Below are 18802 nucleotides of genomic sequence, written 5' to 3' on the forward strand. Positions count from 1 at the left end.
ACAAACACAAGATCCAGGTCCGATTCAACACATTACATAAAATCCGTGATCTGGTTCCGTCTGTAAAAGATGTGATTACGGACATACAGTACCCTGGCGTCTACAAACTGAGTTGCCTCTGTGGTAGTAGTTACATTGGAGAAACCAATAGACATATCTCTGACCGCATCCGTGAGCACAAATCAGACCTAAAACACGGTAGGACCAACACCTCGGCCGTGGCAGATCACTGTTATAATTCAGTGGGCTCACATGACATTGACTTCTCCAAGACAGAGGTTCTCTGCAAGCCATCTGGCTACCATGAGAGATTCGTTCATGAGGCTATCCACATATACAAACACAGAGACAATTTCAACCGAGAAAATAGATTCTGGCTTAGCAATCATTGGAAGGATTTGATAAACCATTTTATGTCTTAATTGAATGTGTTCACGCTTGCGGTGACTTTCAGACCGCATTCCATTTTCTTCTCCCCCCTCCTCTTTTCCGAACATAGATGGACTCGTCCATCTGGCCAACTGCCAAATCGCTGTCCGTGATGCTGACGTTGGGAAAAAACCGCCACTTTTTTCAAATTTTCTTGCTGTGGATTTCACACCTGATGATGATTGCTTGTGTTGCAGTCGAAACGTCGTGAGAATTTTTATTGTTTTATATTTTTATTATTTTATTATTTCCCTTCTACGTGACTTTACCGAAAGAACCAAGAATATGAATCCCTGCAGTCACGAAAGCTTTAAATACATTTTTTAAAGAATTTAGTTTAAAGTGTAATTACTAGATGAATATATCACACTGCTGTGTCTGTGTCCCAGATCTCATCGCAGCCCGGGATGATGAAGGAATTACGTTGCCGCTCGATCGAAAACATCGAGCAATCAAATTTAGCCCCCAACAGAGTCGCATCGTCAATGGCGAGGAGGCGACGCCCAACAGCTGGCCCTGGCAGGTGAGAGCGGCTCCCCAAAACCGCGAGTGTCGTTTCTCATGCGACGGCGGTAAAGATGCAATGTGTCCGTCGTGAATATACAGTCTGTTCTCCTGTAACACGGCATGTTGTTTTCATCACGTGAATTGGATATAACGCGATTCATGTGTTAGGGAATACATTTTTTGTTTTAACTCAGATTCGAATTGGATATAACGCGATTGAGTTAACAGAACTAATGCCCCGTGAGTTAGGACTAAGCAGTTGTAACGGCATAGCATGATCGCACAAGGCATTGGGAAGATGCCGGATGATGCTTCTAGATGCTACCAAAGTGCCTGCATACCCATCTCATGTGTTATCACGTATGTGCTTTCCCTCCCTCTACAATTTCTTATTTTTATAACACGATTTTTCCATAGCGTGGTGTTCTTCAGGAACGCAACTACTACTGCATTATATGAGAAGTGACTGTATCCAGAAAAAAATAACTTCATTATAATCCAGCTCTCCGAGTTCAAACCAGTCTCTTCAAACTGAATATGGCCTATCTACTCTTTTCAAGATCGTTTATGTAGCCCTAACAAGAAGGATACAAACATTGTGAATCAGAGTGGAATCTCTTAACAATTTTAAGCACGACTTTGTCCTCAGAAATATTTGGTGAGTGACAGATTAGTTATGTTTAAAGCCAAACAATGAGACATCACCTGGCATTTGTGGTGTTGTGACTTAATACTGTCCCACCTGTTCCCCACTGGACCCTCTTTCAATTACATTAGACTCTCGATTATCCGCACGAATGACGGTGAGGACGGCCATGGATAATTCTAAATTGTGGATCAATTTTCCGTGGATTTCGATGCCAAAAACCACTAATATATTGTGTTTAAGTTAATCAAATTGAGTTTGTTAATAAACAAAACTAATAATTGTAGGAAATAATGTCGTGGCTTGGGATAGCGGAACCACGCCAATCAAAATAAATCAAACTTCACCCGCTTTTGTAAATATATGCAACTACTGTACTGTAGAGGCGATCACATGGCTTTCGGATTAACCGGAGCACATATTTGTTCGATTTAAGCACGTGACTTGTAACAAATATTTCAGAGAATAACAATGCATAGCTTTTTATTATTAATTTGGGGTTAAGGCAACATCCATGGATGATACATTTATGTAAAAAAAATCTCAGGTGCGCGGTTAGTCCACAAATTGGATAATCCGCACACGAATAATCAAGAGTCAACTGTACGTTTCTTAAGGTGAACTTTGTTCCCTCCACCTTAGAAGTGTTCCATGCCCACAAACTGGCGTAACTCCCTTTCGTAAGAATCCGGGTCTTCATCCAGATGTCTTCAGTAACTTCAATCCTTTCTCTAATTTTCCTTTATTGTCTAAGGTTCTGGAGGATACCTGTGGCAAAGCAGGCTCCAGCAACATCCAACCTTGACTCCATTTCAATCAAGATTTAGATTTTAGCAGAGTGCAGAGAATGCTTTGATCGGGTGGTATATAACCCTTTGAACTCTGCAGACGAGGGTTTTTCAAGCGTTATTGCCGTTCTTCATCTTAGTGGTGCCTTTTATTTGTATGTTCATGTGTATGTTGCACTTCCTTTGCACTGCACATAGCTAACCCTGCTAATCTGGAGTGCAGGCGAAACACAACAAACAATGGGTCTTTGTGTGAGTCTATGGGTCTCTATAATCCATAATAGAGGTTTTTGGGTTAGATCGCGTAAATATATAAATGTGTCGTTAAAACCCGCCACCACCCAACACAACTAACTAGTAAGGTTTGTCACGTAAACAGAACATGCCAAATCGTCACTAGTACAGCACACCGGTGTGTTGGAGAGCCAAGCCACGACATTTACAAACTGAGTACAAAGTTTCGCCAGTAATTACAACTAGCTTCATCAGGCGACAGCCAGATTTGTGGAGAAGTCCACCTGTTTCGTTCCTTATATAGAGGCGTATATGTGTTGATCACCCTTCGGGGCTCTTGCACAATGTGAGGGGGGGAGGGGATTACTGAGGCAACGTACATTATGCATTTACATTATGCGAGCCCTTTGAACTTGTCCTTCTTGTCTATTGTGTTTATTAAAATAGCCTTACCAACGGTAATCCCTATTGAAGTACGCTGCCCTTTGTAGGCATGCATTTAAATAATGTATGATTTGATTATTCGCTTCCACGCAGCACTAAGACTGTAGCTATCCGATTAAAGTTATTTTGATGTCTTTCAATTTCGAAAGATTATCTAATTAGTCTTGGCCAGTAGTAGCTAGTTTTGCACAAAACTTCTACATTATCTGCTGACAGTTGCATTTGGGATAATTTAATATTTCTCTGATGTTCTTTTAGTCTCGTGCTGATCATTGGTCCTGTTTGCCCAACATAACATTTACCACACTGGCAGTTAGTCCTGTACACACCTTCTGTTGATAGCTTCGGTCATGCCAAATCTGACTCGGTTGTTTTGTTTTTCCAAACATCTGGCTAGTTTATCAGTTATTCCCACAATGTTCGATATTTTTTAAATTTTAATTACTTGGGCTGTTTCAATGCTCTTGTTATTTGATTAAGTTTTGGTATTCAATGCCCTTTTGATTTGTGCATTCTTGTAACCGTTTATTTGCAGTGCTTATTTAATATGTGGAATTTTACTTCTCAGATTGTCACCATCTGACACTTTCTTAGCTCGATAAATGAGCGTCTTGATAAGAGCCGATTTCTGTGCGGGGTGATGGTGTGACTCTGCATTCAGATAGGCGTCAGAATGCGTTTTCTTTCGGTAAACACTGTGTGTTATTTTACCATTTCTACCCCGTCCGAGCAGAATATCCAGAAATGGTAGAGTTCTGTCAGCTTCCACTTCCATGGTGAACTGGATGGATGGGTTTTGCGAGTTGAGATGATTAAGACATGCGTTCAGTGTATCTTTGCCGTGTGGCCAGACAACCTATGTGTCATCTACATATCTAAACAAGCAGATGGTTTTAGTGTGCTTGAAGCTATTGCTTTTGTTTCAAAATCTTCCATGTACAAATTCGCTATCACAGGAGACAAAGGAGAGCCCATTGCTGCTTCTTCCTTTTGTTAATAGAAGTTACCTTGCCACAATAAGTAAGTGTTATTTAGACAGTGTTCAGCTAGTCTTCGGATATCTTTGGCTAAACCTTTGTTCGTTACCAGAGTGTCAGGTAATTTAATTGACTTGTTAACCGGAACCCTTGTGAACAGAGATGTCACATCAAAACTTACGAGAATATCATTAGGATTAAGCTGTGTGAGTCTATGGGTCTCTGTGTGAGTCTCTGTGATGCTATATCTTAACTTGTAAAGCGCTCCATAACACAGTTTTAAACGGTGAATGGGACGAAATAAAATAAAGTTCGGGTGATAAGCAACATCATTATTATTATACAAGCTTGAGAAGATAGACAATACATCTTTGAATTCCTAAATTGAGCAGTGAGAGGGGGAGAAACCAAAAGATAAAGTTTGGCGACCTGAAATTTTGGGCATTGAAGACAGGTTTTGGTGACATCGACAAAAATCAACGTACGCCGAAAATCATCCTGACATGCAAAGCGTGCGCCATGGCTTGCGCACTCTGCCTTTGTGATGTAAAAAAAAGCTTCCGTGCGATGCTGTGATATCACCACAGATCCGGCTGTATTCGTATCCTGATCAATCTTCCGCTGCTCTCGGTGCTCTGGGCTACGCGTGTGGAGGCTTTCTCGTCAACGGCGACTGGGTAATGACGGCCGCCCATTGCATACGGTGAGTGTATCGTCCCTTGTGGGTGATGACCACTGCCCATTGCATTCAGTGAGTATCTCGCCTCTTGTGGGTGATGACCACTGCCCATTGCATTCAGTGAGTATCTCGCCTCTTGTGGGTGATGACCACTGCCCATTGCATTCAATGATTGTCTCGTCCCTTGTGGGTTATGACTACTGCCCATTGCATTCAGTGATTGTCTCGTCCCTTGTGGGTGATGAGTACTGCCCATTGGATTCAGTGAGTGCCTCGTCCCTTGTGGGTGATGACCACTGCCCATTGCATTCAGTGTCTCGTCCCTTGTGGGTGATGACCACTGCCCATTGCATTCAGTGAGTGTCTCGCCCCTTGCTGGTGATGACCACTGCCCATTGCATTCAGTGAGTGTCTCGTCCCTTGTGGGTGATGACCACTGCCCATTGCATTCATTGTCTCGTCCCTTGTGGGTGATGACCACTGCCCATTGCATTCAGTGAGTGTCTCGCCCCTTGCTGGTGATGACCACTGCCCATTGCATTCAGTGAGTGTCTCGTCCCTTGTGGGTGATGACCACTGCCCATTGCATTCAGTGTCTCGTCCCTTGCGGGTGATGACCACTGCCCATTGCATTCAGTGAGTGTCTCGCCCCTTGCTGGTGATGACCACTGCCCATTGCATTCAGTGAGTGTCTTGTCCCTTGTGGGTGATGACCACTGCCCATTGCATTCAGTGAGTGTCTCACCCCTTGTGGGTGATGACCACTGCCCATTGCATTCAGTGAGTGTCTCGCCCCTTGCGGGTGATGACCACTGCCCATTGCATTCAGTGAGTGTCCCGTCCCTTGCTGGTGATGACCACTGCCCATTGCATTCAGTGAGTGTCTCGCCCCTTGCGGGTGATGACCACTGCCCATTGCATTCAGTGAGTGTCTCGTCCCTTGCTGGTGATGACCACTGCCTATTGCATTCAGTGAGTGTCTCGCCCCTTGCGGGTGATGACCACTGCCGATTGCATTCAGTGAGTGTCTCGTCCCTTGCTGGTGATGACCACTGCCCATTGCATTCAGTGAGTGTCTCGTCACTTGTGGGTGATGACCACTGCCCATTGCATTCAGTGAGTGCCTCACCCCTTGTGGGTGATGACCACTGCCCATTGCATTCAGTGACCCATCTACACAGCCCCATCGTCGGCGTCTAACTTTCTAGCTGGTTGACTAATATAGTGACGACGACGATGGGAGCCGTGCAGAGGATCGGCAATGCGGCCGGATGGTGAAGAGAGATGATGGCGAAGACAGCGACGGCAGCCAGGACCCGGACCCCACGACAGCCCTGAACCTTCGGTCACATCACCCTTATATAGTTCCCGGCGTGGCCATGCCACGCCTCCGGCCACGCCTCCTTCTAGAACCTTTCCCGGAGCTTCCCGACTAACCACGCCTTTTACCCTGGACTAGTTATGACCCCCTTCTAGTTGGTTATTATATAACGCACCCATTCTCGTGATTATCCCTCCTGGTCAACAGATGCCACCCTGTCATTACATATGTACGTCCTGCCGTCTTTGGGTGCAAAAATCGCAATAGCTGTTATTGGCTGCTCACAGTTAATCACTATCGACGAACGGTGACCTGTATAGGCATCGAGTGAAACGGTGTGGTATTACTTGATAATACGCTTCCAAGCGGCACTAAGCCTGCAGCTATGAGACCGGTTCCAATTATGTTTTATGTTTTTTTACGTGACCTGCTGCTGCTGCCGCTCAATGTCTCCCACAGTGCTAATAACTCCGAGGTCGTGTATCTGGGCAAACACGATCTCAGGATTTCTGAATCCGGACAAATCTGCTTGCAAGGCAAGAACAAATACATCCACCCCAGTTGGAATGGAGACGCATCGAATGGGTACGGAGCCCTTTCGTCAATCCACCGCTGGATGAGGGCCTCCTCACCACACACACCATGCGGGTCACTGGGGTTGCTTGACCACAAATTAACCATGCCGGTTGGTGGAGGCAGGAAACGTAGATCGGTGGTTCTCCCCGCCCCTTATGGGAAACATGAGAAAGTTTGCGTAGCGATTTGTAAATTGATTGGTAATCATTTATTTATTATTCTACCACCCAGTGTCTGCAGTCAGTTAGTAGTTGGGGGTTTTAAGTGCCCACTGCGTTGCGTTGGGCTTCTGTTTGCCAGTGAGATGTGCAGACAAAGTCTCTCTCCCTCGCTCCCGTGCATTGTCCCTCTGCAATATAGGTGATCAGTTTAAATCAATGACAAAGATCCCCAGTATAGCCTTAATACTGTTGGGGCAAGTGCTGTTAGCGAGTAGCACCTATAAAAGCTAGCACAGCACACGAGGGGGTGGGTGGCCAGCCCCACGCTTGGCTGCTGATGTTTACACACTGCGCCAGGTACTCATTTGAGGGCTGAGTCGACCTAGGGTAGGCCCAGTACCGGTTCAGACAATCGTCACTGGTGCTGGTGGCCTTGAACGGGAATCGAACTCAGGTTGCCAGGTCCCATAGCGTAGCGTGCTAACAGCTACCCCACCGTTCGTGACAAGCAGTTTACACATCCCATCAGCACCGATGGTCTTCGAGATCAGTGGTCATTCTCAATCTTTTTTTGTTTACTGCTGTAGTACCCTCCTTGTTGAACTCGTGTTTCCACCGAGTAATCCCCTTGCATGACCCAACATGGTTCTGAGAAATATAAATGTATGAATAATGAACATCAATATTTTAAACAAATTGTTCATTTTGTGAGGTCATCTTAACTAGCTAGTTAACCGCAAGCGAATGCAAAAAAATTCAACGAACGCTCAGCACGCATGACGTAATGAGTTTGCGCTCGCTGTTTACCCTTGTAAAACAACACATTGTTTAAGATCAATTAGTCTGGAAAGGTCTTTTATATCTTTATAGGTTACCATATGTATTTACATTTGATCGTAGTTATTTAATTTTGCCAGATTCACGCATGATTATTCAATCAATGCCTCTCATGTATGATATAATTGCACACATTTGTAGTGTCGTCTGTGCGTGCGGGTGGCGTGCGACACACACAGTGAGCAGGAGACGAGGTGGTCGCAGGAGGCACCGCTCTGTCCTCTTTTATTGTTGTTGCCAACCTCACACCACCACTCGGGCCCCCTCTCTTTCTCACACACGACCCCGCTGCCGCGCGCCCCATCCCAGACACGACCCTGTGCGCGTTGCACCGACGGCGTCAACCGGGACAGCCAACTACTGTCCATCCGCGTAATGATCAGGCGAAGGTGGCAGCGATGAGACCAACGATGGTGACAGCGGCGACGGGACGAGTCCACTCCCAGAACAAGCAGCCCAGAGCTCCCGCTCCCCGCTGCTTTTATTCCCCTCCGATTGGCTTGGCTCTGCCCTAACCGCGCCTCCGTTCTCGAACCCTCCCGCGTATATGCTCAGCGGCGTGTACGCTAAGTGCCCATCTGCAGTTGCTATTGCTTTCAAACAGTCAGCGCTATGTCACTACACATTTATAAATCACCTCATGTTACCCCGCAGAACATTTCCACGTACTTCCAGGGGTCCCCGTACACCCGGTTCAGAGCCCTTTATTCCAATACGCTTGATAACAATGACACTACAGTAAACTTTTATTTTACCAAGTCAGGCCCACGAAGTTATATAGCTCTTTTTAAGAAGCAACCTGGTTATCACGAATGATAGCTCACTGAAGTGGCGTATCACGTGTACATTTAGAGCAGCAGCCAAATACTCTAAACGCGTGATGTTGATTTTAAATGTGGAGGGAAAAACCCGGAGGACCCGGTGAAAAATCCATGCAACCATGGGGAGAGAGAGATGCAAGCTCCAAATATACCGCAGGCGTCAGCGTCGGGGTCAAATCAACAACTTCCTGTATACCAGGCGAGGCTGTTAACATCTCATAGCCACCATGGCGTATTTTACGTACCATTGTACGTAAAATGATGATCGTGGCTGAAATATAAAAAAAATGGCGTTAATAAAAGTGGTGGTGTACCCCCCTTCTCCTCCCTCCCCTCCTCTCCCCTCCGTGAAAAGGCCACTCTCCCGATCGTTGCCCCCGATTTGAGGAGGGGGCAGTGAGCTCCCTACTAGAAGCAGTGAGCCCCCTACTAGAAACAGTGAGCCCCCTACTAGAGACAGGGAGCCCCCTAATAGAGGTAGTGAGCCCCCTACTAGAGACAGTGAGCCCCCTACTAGAGGTAGTGAGCCCCCCACTAGAGACAGTGAGCCCCCTACTAGAGGCAGTGAGCCCCCTACTAGAGGTAGTGAGCCCCCTACTAGAGGCAGTGAGCCCCCTACTAGAGGTAGTGAGCCCCCCACTAGAGACAGTGAGCCCCCTACTAGAGGTAGTGAGCCCCCTACTAGAGGCAGTGAGCCCCCTACTAGAGGTAGTGAGCCCCCTAATAGATGTAGTAAGCCCCCTACTAGAGACAGTGAGCCCCCTACTAGAGGTAGTGAGCCCCCCACTAGAGACAGTGAGCCCCCTACTAGAGGCAGTGAGCCCCCTACTAGAGGCAGTGAGCCCCCTACTAGAGGTAGTGAGCCCCCCACTAGAGACAGTGAGCCCCCTACTAGAGGCAGTGAGCCCCCTACTAGAGGTAGTGAGCCCCTACTAGAGACAGTGAGCCCCCCACTAGAGGTAGTGAGCCCCCCACTAGAGACAGTGAGCCCCCTACTAGAGGCAGTGAGCCCCCTACTAGAGGCAGTGAGCCCCCTACTAGAGGTAGTGAGCCCCCCACTACAGACAGTGAGCCCCCTACTAGAGGCAGTGAGCCCCCTACTAGAGGTAGTGAGCCCCTACTAGAGACAGTGAGCCCCCTACTAGAGGTAGTGAGCCCCCTACTAGAGGTAGTGAGCCCCCTACTAGAGACAGTGAGCCCCACACTAGAGACAGTGAGCCCCCTACTAGAGACAGTGAGCCCCCCACTAGAGGTAGTGAGCCCCCTACTAGAGGCAGTGAGCCCCCTACTAGAGGTAGTGAGCCCCCCACTAGAGACAGGGAGCCCCCTACTAGAGACAGGGAGCCCCCTAATAGAGGTAGTGAGCCCCCCATAAGAGACAGTGAGCCCCCTACTAGAGGTAGTGAGCCCCCTAATAGAGGTAGTGAGCCCCCTACTAGAGACAGTGAGCCCCCTACTAGAGGTAGTGAGCCCCCCACTAGAGACAGTGAGCCTCCTACTAGAGGCAGTGAGCCCCCTACTAGAGGTAGTGAGCCCCCCACTAGAGACAGTGAGCCCCCTACTAGAGGCAGTGAGCCCCCTACTAGAGGCAGTGAGCCCCCTACTAGAGACAGTGAGCCCCCCACTAGAGACAGTGAGCCCCCTACTAGAGGCAGTGAGCCCCCTACTAGAGACAGTGAGCCCCCTACTAGAGGTAGTGAGCCCCCTACTAGAGACAGTGAGCCCCCTACTAGAGACAGTGAGCCCCCTACTAGAGGTAGTGAGCCCCCTACTAGAGACAGTGAGCCCCCTACTAGAGGTAGTGAGCCCCCTACTAGAGACAGTGAGCCCCCTATTAGAGACAGTGAGCCCCCTACTAGAGGCAGTGAGCCCCCTACTAGAGACAGTGAGCCCCCTACTAGAGGCAGTGAGCCCCCTACTAGAGGCAGTGAGCCCCCTACTAGAGACAGTGAGCCCCCTACTAGAGGCAGTGAGCCCCCTACTAGAGACAGTGAGCCCCCTACTAGAGGTAGTGAGCCCCCTACTAGAGACAGTGAGCCCCCTACTAGAGGTAGTGAGCCCCCTACTAGAGGTAGTGAGCCCCCTATTAGAGACAGTGAGTCCCCTACTAGAGGCAGTGAGCCCCCTACTAGAGACAGTGAGCCCCCTACTAGAGGCAGTGAGCCCCCTACTAGAGGCAGTGAGCCCCCTACTAGAGACAGTGAGCCCCCTACTAGAGACAGTGAGCCCCCTACTAGAGGCAGTGAGCCCCCTACTAGAGGCAGTGAGCCCCCCTACTAGGGGCAGTGCGGAATTAAAATCAGTGTTTATACTGCAGAAGTAATCCGATGAGCTCTAAAACTCTTTTTCACTGATGTCCATTAGGGGCCAGGACCAGGAAAGCCACAGAGAGTTGTAGGGCCCTGCATTGGGGGTGGGTATTTTTTTACCTTAAGATATTTCCAGCAAATTATTGAGTGAACTGTAGAGTGTGTGTTTGGTTTACTTTTCCCACGTTGACCTTAATAATTTGAAATGTTTTAATCCAAGTCACCCCTTTAACAATCGAAAGTAAATGTAACGCCTCTCACCCTCCTTGCTGTCCACTTCACCCCTCACCAGGTTTGACATCGCGCTCGTTCAGCTGAACGAGTCAGTGCAGCTCACCAGCAAGATCCAACCCGCGTCCCTGCCCTACCCGGGACAAATCCTCGCCAATGATGCCGAGTGTTATGCTACCGGCTGGGGAAGATTATCTTGTAAGGACCAAACAACTAAGCATCACTAACATGCTTTATATATCGACTAGGTCATTGCTGATGCATCTCAAGTCCCTACCACACAGCACTTCTGAGACTTCAACGTGTAGCAGTTGCGATGATTGATCATCTAACACTCACTAATTGGGACGCTGCAGTGATGAGATGTTAACTGTCTCGCCTGGTATGTAGGATGCCGTAGGTTTGATCCTGACCCCTGACACCTGCTGTATATTTCGTGTTTGCGTGTCTCTCTCCCCGTGGTCGCGAGGATTTTTTCTCCGGGTCCTCTGGATTTTCCCTTCACATTTATAATCAACATCACACGTTTAGAGTATTTGGCTCGCGCTATACATTTCCATATGATGATAAGCCACTTTGTTGAGCCATCATTTGTGTTCTGGTCGCTTCTGAAAACGAGCTGTATAGCTCTGATCACGAGAACGATATTTCACAATGGAGCTCAAACAGACGTACCCCAGTTCAATAACAATATATCTCATTATTATTATTATTCATGGACACCCAGAACTGAAATTTGGCATGTGAGGGGATAAATATAAATAGACTACACATGAATGAGAAAATTAATAAAAGGATCCCCCCTATAGCTTTAACAAGCTGTTGGGGAAAGTGCTGTTAGCGAGTGGCACCGATGAAGACCGGTACGGCACACAAGAGGGGTGGGTGGCCAACACCACGCCTGGTCACCTTTGTCTCCCCAGTGGCGATGTTTCTTTACACGCAGGTACTCATTTGAAGCTGAGTCGACCTAGGGGAGGCCCAGAACCGGTTCAGATAATCGCTATCACTGGTGTTGGTGGCCATGAGCGGGAATCGAACTCGGGTCGCCAGGTTCGTAGTGCAGTGCCAACTGCTACTACACTACCGCTCCTCGTCATTATTTTATGAGACGATAGATAGTCAAGGACGCCTCAGAACATCTGGGTGCCTGAATGTTGGCTGCAAAAGGTAAACAACATTTGGGGCTTTAATGAAGTTGGTAATTCTCGAACACGTTATGGACGGACACGGTACGTAAAAATAAACGGGACTGGGCATGGATAGGCTGAGTACATTGCAGCGAAAGTACGTAAAGCTCACATCGGGGTTGTTACCGTATCATCGTATTGGCCGCGTGCGTCTGTGTGTGATCAGTCTCAGGCCCGGCCTACGACACTTTGCAGCAAGTCCGGCTTCCAGTCGTCGACTACGCGACATGCAGCGGCGCCGATTGGTGGAGTGGCTGGGTGAGGCCCAGCATGATCTGTGCTGGTGACAGCCTCCACGCTGTCTGCAAAGTGAGTCTATCGGCAGATCTTCTCCATATTCTTGCCATATGGCTGCTGCTCATACTACCAAATGGACCAATCAGTTCCAATGACAAAGCAAATATTATCAGAGAATGTTTGTTTGTATGTATTGTCACAAGTATGTGTGGTGAATGCAGACTTGATGCCTTGGAAAGGTATATATTTTATCTCGGCCTCGTTGTGCGCTGCGTTGCACCGCTAGTCGAGTAGATAATCTTGCGTTCAATAAACCCTCGGAGCCAGGATGAACGTCCAACTCCAATCGTCATTTATTGATTGTAACAAGGTAAAACTGGTGAGAAAACACAGATACAGCATCTGTTATAATCCGGAAACACCAACACAATGAACACCACAGCATTAGAACATTGTCTTAGATAACAATAGATCCTGGACGGACCAGGCCCCTACATTACCACTGAACAGCTAGACAAGAGCACAAGCCGGTGCGTTGCATACAGGCACATCGTGTATTCATCCCACTGTACCCCAAATGTACAGCATTACACATAACACTAATGAAGCACAGCAACTGGACGCAAACCATAGTTTGCAGTGCATCAGTACCACTGTCATGGAGGCCATAAACTCAAGCACCGAAGTAACAACTGAGGTGGAACCAACAACAGGAGTGGAACTCACCCAGCCTCCCAGACCTGCAGTCGAGAGGAGACTACCAGGGCACAGACCGTATGTGAAGTGGCTTGGCGCCAGTGACAAGAAGTTGTGGGAAACAGTGAATACTGACCTTACCTTAACCCTCGAGAAACTTCGAGGCACAGTGGAGAAGAAGTTGGAGAGGATGGGGGACATCATCTATGAGTACGGGGCAGAAAGCTTTGGAGTGCAAGAGGCAAAAGGCGGGAGAAAGGTTCCAACCCCACCAGTTTCCAGGAGGCAACAAGAAATCAAGCGCCTCGTTCAAGAAAGGAGACAGCTTAAGAAACAGTGGAAGAAGGCCTCGGAAGTGGAAAAGGAGGGCATAGAGGCACTTCAGGCTGATATCAAAACCCGGTTGGCATCCCTCCGTAGAGCAGAGAACCTACGGAAACGCAGAAGGAAGAAAGAACAAACTAGAACTCGATTCTATGAAGATCCCTTCAAGTTCCTTAAAAGTATCTTCACGAAGGAAAAAAGTGGAGTTCTAAAAACAACAAAGAAAGACCTAGAGGAGCACCTGAGAACAACAAACTTTGACTCAAAGCGACATGAACATCTGTTCATCCCATCAGATATCCCACCCATTGAACCCCCGGAACATCATATTGAGACCAGCCCTCCGACATGGAAAGAGGTGGAAAACACAGTTCGACGGGCAAGAACAGCATCAGCCCCGGCGCCAAATGGAGTCCCGTACAAAGTGTATAAGAACGCACCAGACGTCCTGAGGCTCCTCTGGAGGCTTATGAGAACAGCTTGGCAAAAGAAGATAATACCCAAAGTGTGGCGTAGGGCAGGCGGGGTCCTGATCCCTAAGGAGAAGGATGCAGTGAACATCAGCCAATTCCGCCCAATCTCCTTACTGAATGTCGAGGGTAAAATCTTCTTTAGGGTCATTGCCCAGAGGATGGCCGAGTACCTGCAAAGGAATGCGTACGTCGATACATCTGTACAGAAGGCAGGAATATCAGGGTTATCTGGCTGCTTGGAACATTCCAGCATGATCTGGCACCAGATCCAAATGGCCAAGGTGGAGAAAAGGGACCTCCATGTAGTCTTCCTCGACCTCGCCAATGCATTTGGCTCTGTGCCCCATGAACTCCTGTGGTCTGCCTTCAGATTTTTCCACATACCGGACACCATCACAACCCTGGTGAAGTCGTACTTCCAGGATCTGCAGTTCTGCTTCACCACATCAGAGTTCACCACCTCATGGCAGTGCCTGAATGTAGGTATAAAGGCGGGATGTACCATTTCTTAGTTGGCATTCATAATGGCAATGGAGGTTATCATCAGATCCTCAAAATGGGTTGCTGGTGGACAGCGAGTCGACTCTGGTTTCCGCCTCCCTCCACTCAGAGCCTACATGGACGACATAACAACATTGACCACCACTGTCCCATGCACCAGGAGACTGCTCAGAAAATTCGAGGAGAACATCAGCTGGGCCCGTATGAAGATTAAACCATCTAAGTCACGCAGCATCTCAATTGTGAAGGGAGTACTCTCTGACCTGAAATTCTTCATCGGAGATGACCAAATCCCAACAGTGTCTGAGCAGCCGGTAAAAAGCCTTGGAAGGTGGTATGATGCAAGCCTGAAGGACAAAGACCAGGTGCAACAGCTGCGCAAAGACATCAGTAGTAGCCTACAGTCCATCGACAACACCCAGCTACCTGGAAAGTTAAAGGCCTGGTGTCTGCAGTTTGGTCTCCTACCCCGGGTGTTGTGGCCCCTAGCAGTATATGAGGTTCCAATCTCAACAGTGGAGAAGATGGAAAGAGGAGTCACAGGCTACTTAAAGAAGTGGCTCGGAGTTACACGATGCCTTACCACCATATGCCTCTATGGAGATGGTGTCCTCAAGCTGTCCCTCACCAGTCTAACAGAGGAATTCAAGTGTGCAAAAACCAGGCTCCAGATGACACTGAATGAATCTCGAGACCCAGTGGTTAGCAACAACGCGCCGACCTTGGCAACTGGGCGCAAATGGAGGCCAGGAAAAGCAGTCCAGGAGGCAACAGCAGCCCTCAGACATGCTGACATTGTGGGTCATGTTCAGCAAGGGAGAGGAGGCCTTAGGCTAACTAGCCATGCTGCTTGGAGTAAGGCCACTGCACCAGAGCGGCAGAAGATGGTAGTGCAGGAAGTACGCCATCAGGAGGAGGCTGCAAGGTGGGCCAAGGCAGTCTCTCTTGCCAAACAGGGACAGTGAACTCAATGGGACAGTGTGGAGAAGAGGAAGATCAGCTGGAAGGATCTGTGGGCCATGGAAGCGAAGCGGTTGAGCTTTTCCATCAGATCAACATATGACGTCCTTCCAACACCAATTAATCTTCACCAATGGTATGGTGAAGATCCGGACTGTGCCCTCTGTTCCATGCCAGCCAACCTCAGGCACATTCTCACAGGGTGTAAAACAAGCCTCACCCAAGGACGCTACACTTGGCGTCACAACCAAGTCCTTAAAAACCTTGCGTCCGCCCTGGAGGACAAGCGAGCTGCCACCAACTCCCTACCACCCCCAGCAGTATCACACCCCTTACGGACGACCTTTGTCCGCGAAGGGGCTAAACCACCGAAGAGCGGCTCTACACCATTAGAGCAAGACCAGCTGCGCTTGGCCCGCGACTGGAAAATGCTAGCTGACATTGGCCGGCAACTTGTGTTTCCTCCGGAGATCGCAACCACCACCCTAAGACCTGACATTGTGCTCTGGTCCCGTTCGCTCAAGAAGGTCTTCATCATTGAGCTCACAGTACCCTGGGAGGACTCAGTAGATGAGGCTTATGAGCGAAAACATCTGCGCTATGCCGATCTAGCTGCCGAAGCACGGCATCATGGCTGGAACACAGAAGTCCGACCAATGGAGGTGGGCTGCAGAGGTTTTGTGGCAACATCTACAACCAAACTGCTTAGAGACCTGGGAATTAAGGGACAGAGCCAGCGTTCGGCAATCAGAGCTGTATCGGAGGCGGCAGAAGGCAGCAGTCAGTGGCTCTGGATGAAGAGGAACGACCCCAGCTGGGCCCCAAAGTGAGAGGGCCAGGAGGTATGCGGTCAACAATGCTTGACTCAGGGAGGAGGACGCCCCTGCCATGCATAGTCCCATGGGATGTTGGCTATCTACAACAAGGCAACTCCTATGACTAATTGGGAATGGGACGCAAGTGTAGGATTGATCACCCTGTCGCTGGCCGCCTTTGGGGAGGGTGTATAGTATGAAAGGCCGAAACACCCTAGGAACCAAAGGTACACTACTGACGATGCGCTCCCCAAATTTCACCAGGCTCACTGTTCATGAACTCTTGAAAGTGCTTGCACAAAGGATAATAACATCTCATCCTGTGTTCTTGGAATCTAAACTGTGGATGAGATACTTCGTCATCTTTACTCTCAGGATCGCAACATAGACACAAGTCTGACTCGACCTACTAAATCACAAGTAACATCCACAATAAGGAAAGTCGCAGGCTTCGTTACTAACTAGGCCTCGTATTTACTACAACAACTTAACGGCACCATAAAGGCATTTACATCACTATAACGGTCATTCCAACATTACAACAGCATTGCCAATATTATAGGAATATAAACAACTTACAGACAATGCTTCTTAAGCTCCCACAATGGACAAGTGCGGCAGTGGTCTCACTGAGATGCGATGCGTGCCGCCATCTTGAATTATGAGTAAGATGGCCCATGCCCGTGTGGTTCACTGAAAATCTAACATCGTGACTTCCTAGTCACGTGACCAAAATTAGCATAAAAAAACAGGAACTTCCTGTGAACGTACGCTCCACATCTGCCGTGAGGCAAGACATATTTGGTGTTTGAACATCTTGACATACCTGTTTTATTGCCAGAAAAGGTAAAACCTATTCTTATTTTTCATACTGGCAAAAATGTCTCGTAGATACTTTTCATCAGTAATTATCCAGCATTTTTGAAAATCCGGCGCCCCCTTCCCCTCTAATCCGCCGGCTAATTGATTATCTACTCTAGTATAAAAGAAATGGTATTATATATTTACATATCAACAATATGGTTGTGCGGAATAGATGCGCAATGAGTTGCTGAGCATGCTCTGTGTAGGTACTTTACCACGTTACAATCCACCAAAATATTCTGAAATTCAAGTTCTTTCTGTTTACGTTCCTGTTTTCAGCAACGCATCCTGGGTGTAAACCGGGGTGTGCCTGTGTAAGCAAATAAGGATAAACATATATTTAAGTAGATTCATAATTAATTCGTTTAAATCTGGTTGATTGTGTCTGTGAAGTTACAACAAGTTAAGTCAATCTTACATTTTAATATTCACGTGGCGTCTTTCTGGTACAAATCCGCCACCAAAAGTGGTTAAGAAACACGGGTTATTTTGGGTGTGTGAATTTTTATTCTGACTTCGAGGATCGTGTGCTGAAGATGCTTGGCTTAGTTTCAAAAGAAAACCTCGTACATCTCATTGCAAAAAAAAAACATTAGAGGTGAGAATGATTGGCAAGTAAATTTTTTGAACAAGTGACGCAAAAAATGTGTTGCGATCGAAACGTCATAGTTTTTGGTTATTTTCTTTGAACCTATCTACGTGACGTCACAAAAAGCCCCAAAGAATATATATTCCTGCAGTCACGAAAACTTTAAGTCAAGATTTTGACAAGAGGCACCCACTCTGCAGTCACCCGATTCAAGGCCAGACCCATGCCCTTACATTGCCTCCTCTGCCTTTTGACTGTGGTCGCCACGGTGGCTAGGAGATGTTTACTACCTCGCCTGGTTTGCAGGAGTTCGTGGGTTTGATTCCAACCTTGACGCCTGCTGTATATTTGGAGTTTGCGGTGCCTCTCTCTCTCCCCGTGGTCATGTGGATTTTTCTCTGTGCCTCCAGTTTTTCCCTCCATATTTAGAACTATGCATCTCAAGTAATTTGGCTGCTATAAATTTCTACATGATGACAAGTCACTTCGTTGCGCTACAATTTGTGATAGCCAGGTCGCTTCTGAAAAAGAACAGCATTTACGCTACGTAAATCTACATTGTATTGCATCGCACAATAAAGTTTACAGAGTGCGTTGTTCACCGGTATTGCTATTGTTGTCATACGTAGGGCGACTCGGGTGGCCCACTGAACTGCAACACGAGCGGAGGCTGGGTGGTGCAGGGCATCACGAGCTTCGTGTTCAACAGGAGCTGCAACATGACTAACAAGCCTAGCGTATTCACGCGCCTGTCCGACTACAGCGCGTGGATTTCGTCCGTCACCGGGATGCAGTTCCCCACGACGGTGCGTGGATGGTGACGACGGCAGAAGCGAGCTTGCGTTTGACATAGCCGCCATCCTCTATGTCTTAAATGCACTTCACACAACCACGAGCAACTTACGAACACTGCTCAAGTCGAAATGATGAAGCCACTTTGCTGAGCTGCATTTGCGGCACAAGGTCACTCAGCACATGACCTACAATAGTTTACCAGCAGGGAGTGGGGTGGGGGGATAAATAAGATGCTTTGTGTAATACCGATTGATATCATTTCTTGGTCACTTTTCGAATATTCGGGGCAAAACTTGGACTATGATTCTGACATATGATGGACTCCTACCCGTCTTTTGAATGCCATCACGTGACCTTTAAGGTACACTGTAACCAGGGTGGCCTGCCAGATCCAAACC

General features: G+C 47.9%; 1 protein-coding gene across 2 annotated transcripts in view; it reads left to right on the plus strand.

Annotated features, from left to right (window-relative positions):
* Positions 1–18802, plus strand: part of LOC133359882 (elastase-1-like) — a 39447-nt gene that overhangs the window by 14345 nt on the left and 6300 nt on the right. For both annotated transcript variants that reach the window (XM_061578444.1, XM_061578445.1), the window contains exons 2-7: positions 819–952; positions 4613–4728; positions 6485–6610; positions 11022–11158; positions 12317–12459; positions 18239–18415. In XM_061578444.1, coding sequence (XP_061434428.1) covers positions 819–952; positions 4613–4728; positions 6485–6610; positions 11022–11158; positions 12317–12459; positions 18239–18415 — 833 coding nt within the window. The remainder of the gene's footprint in view (positions 1–818; positions 953–4612; positions 4729–6484; positions 6611–11021; positions 11159–12316; positions 12460–18238; positions 18416–18802) is intronic.

The sequence above is a fragment of the Lethenteron reissneri genome, chromosome 66 (genome assembly GCF_015708825.2).
Source record: "Lethenteron reissneri isolate LAM-NWPU_2019-01 chromosome 66, ASM1570882v1, whole genome shotgun sequence".
NCBI classification, from domain to species: Eukaryota; Metazoa; Chordata; class Hyperoartia; order Petromyzontiformes; family Petromyzontidae; genus Lethenteron; species Lethenteron reissneri.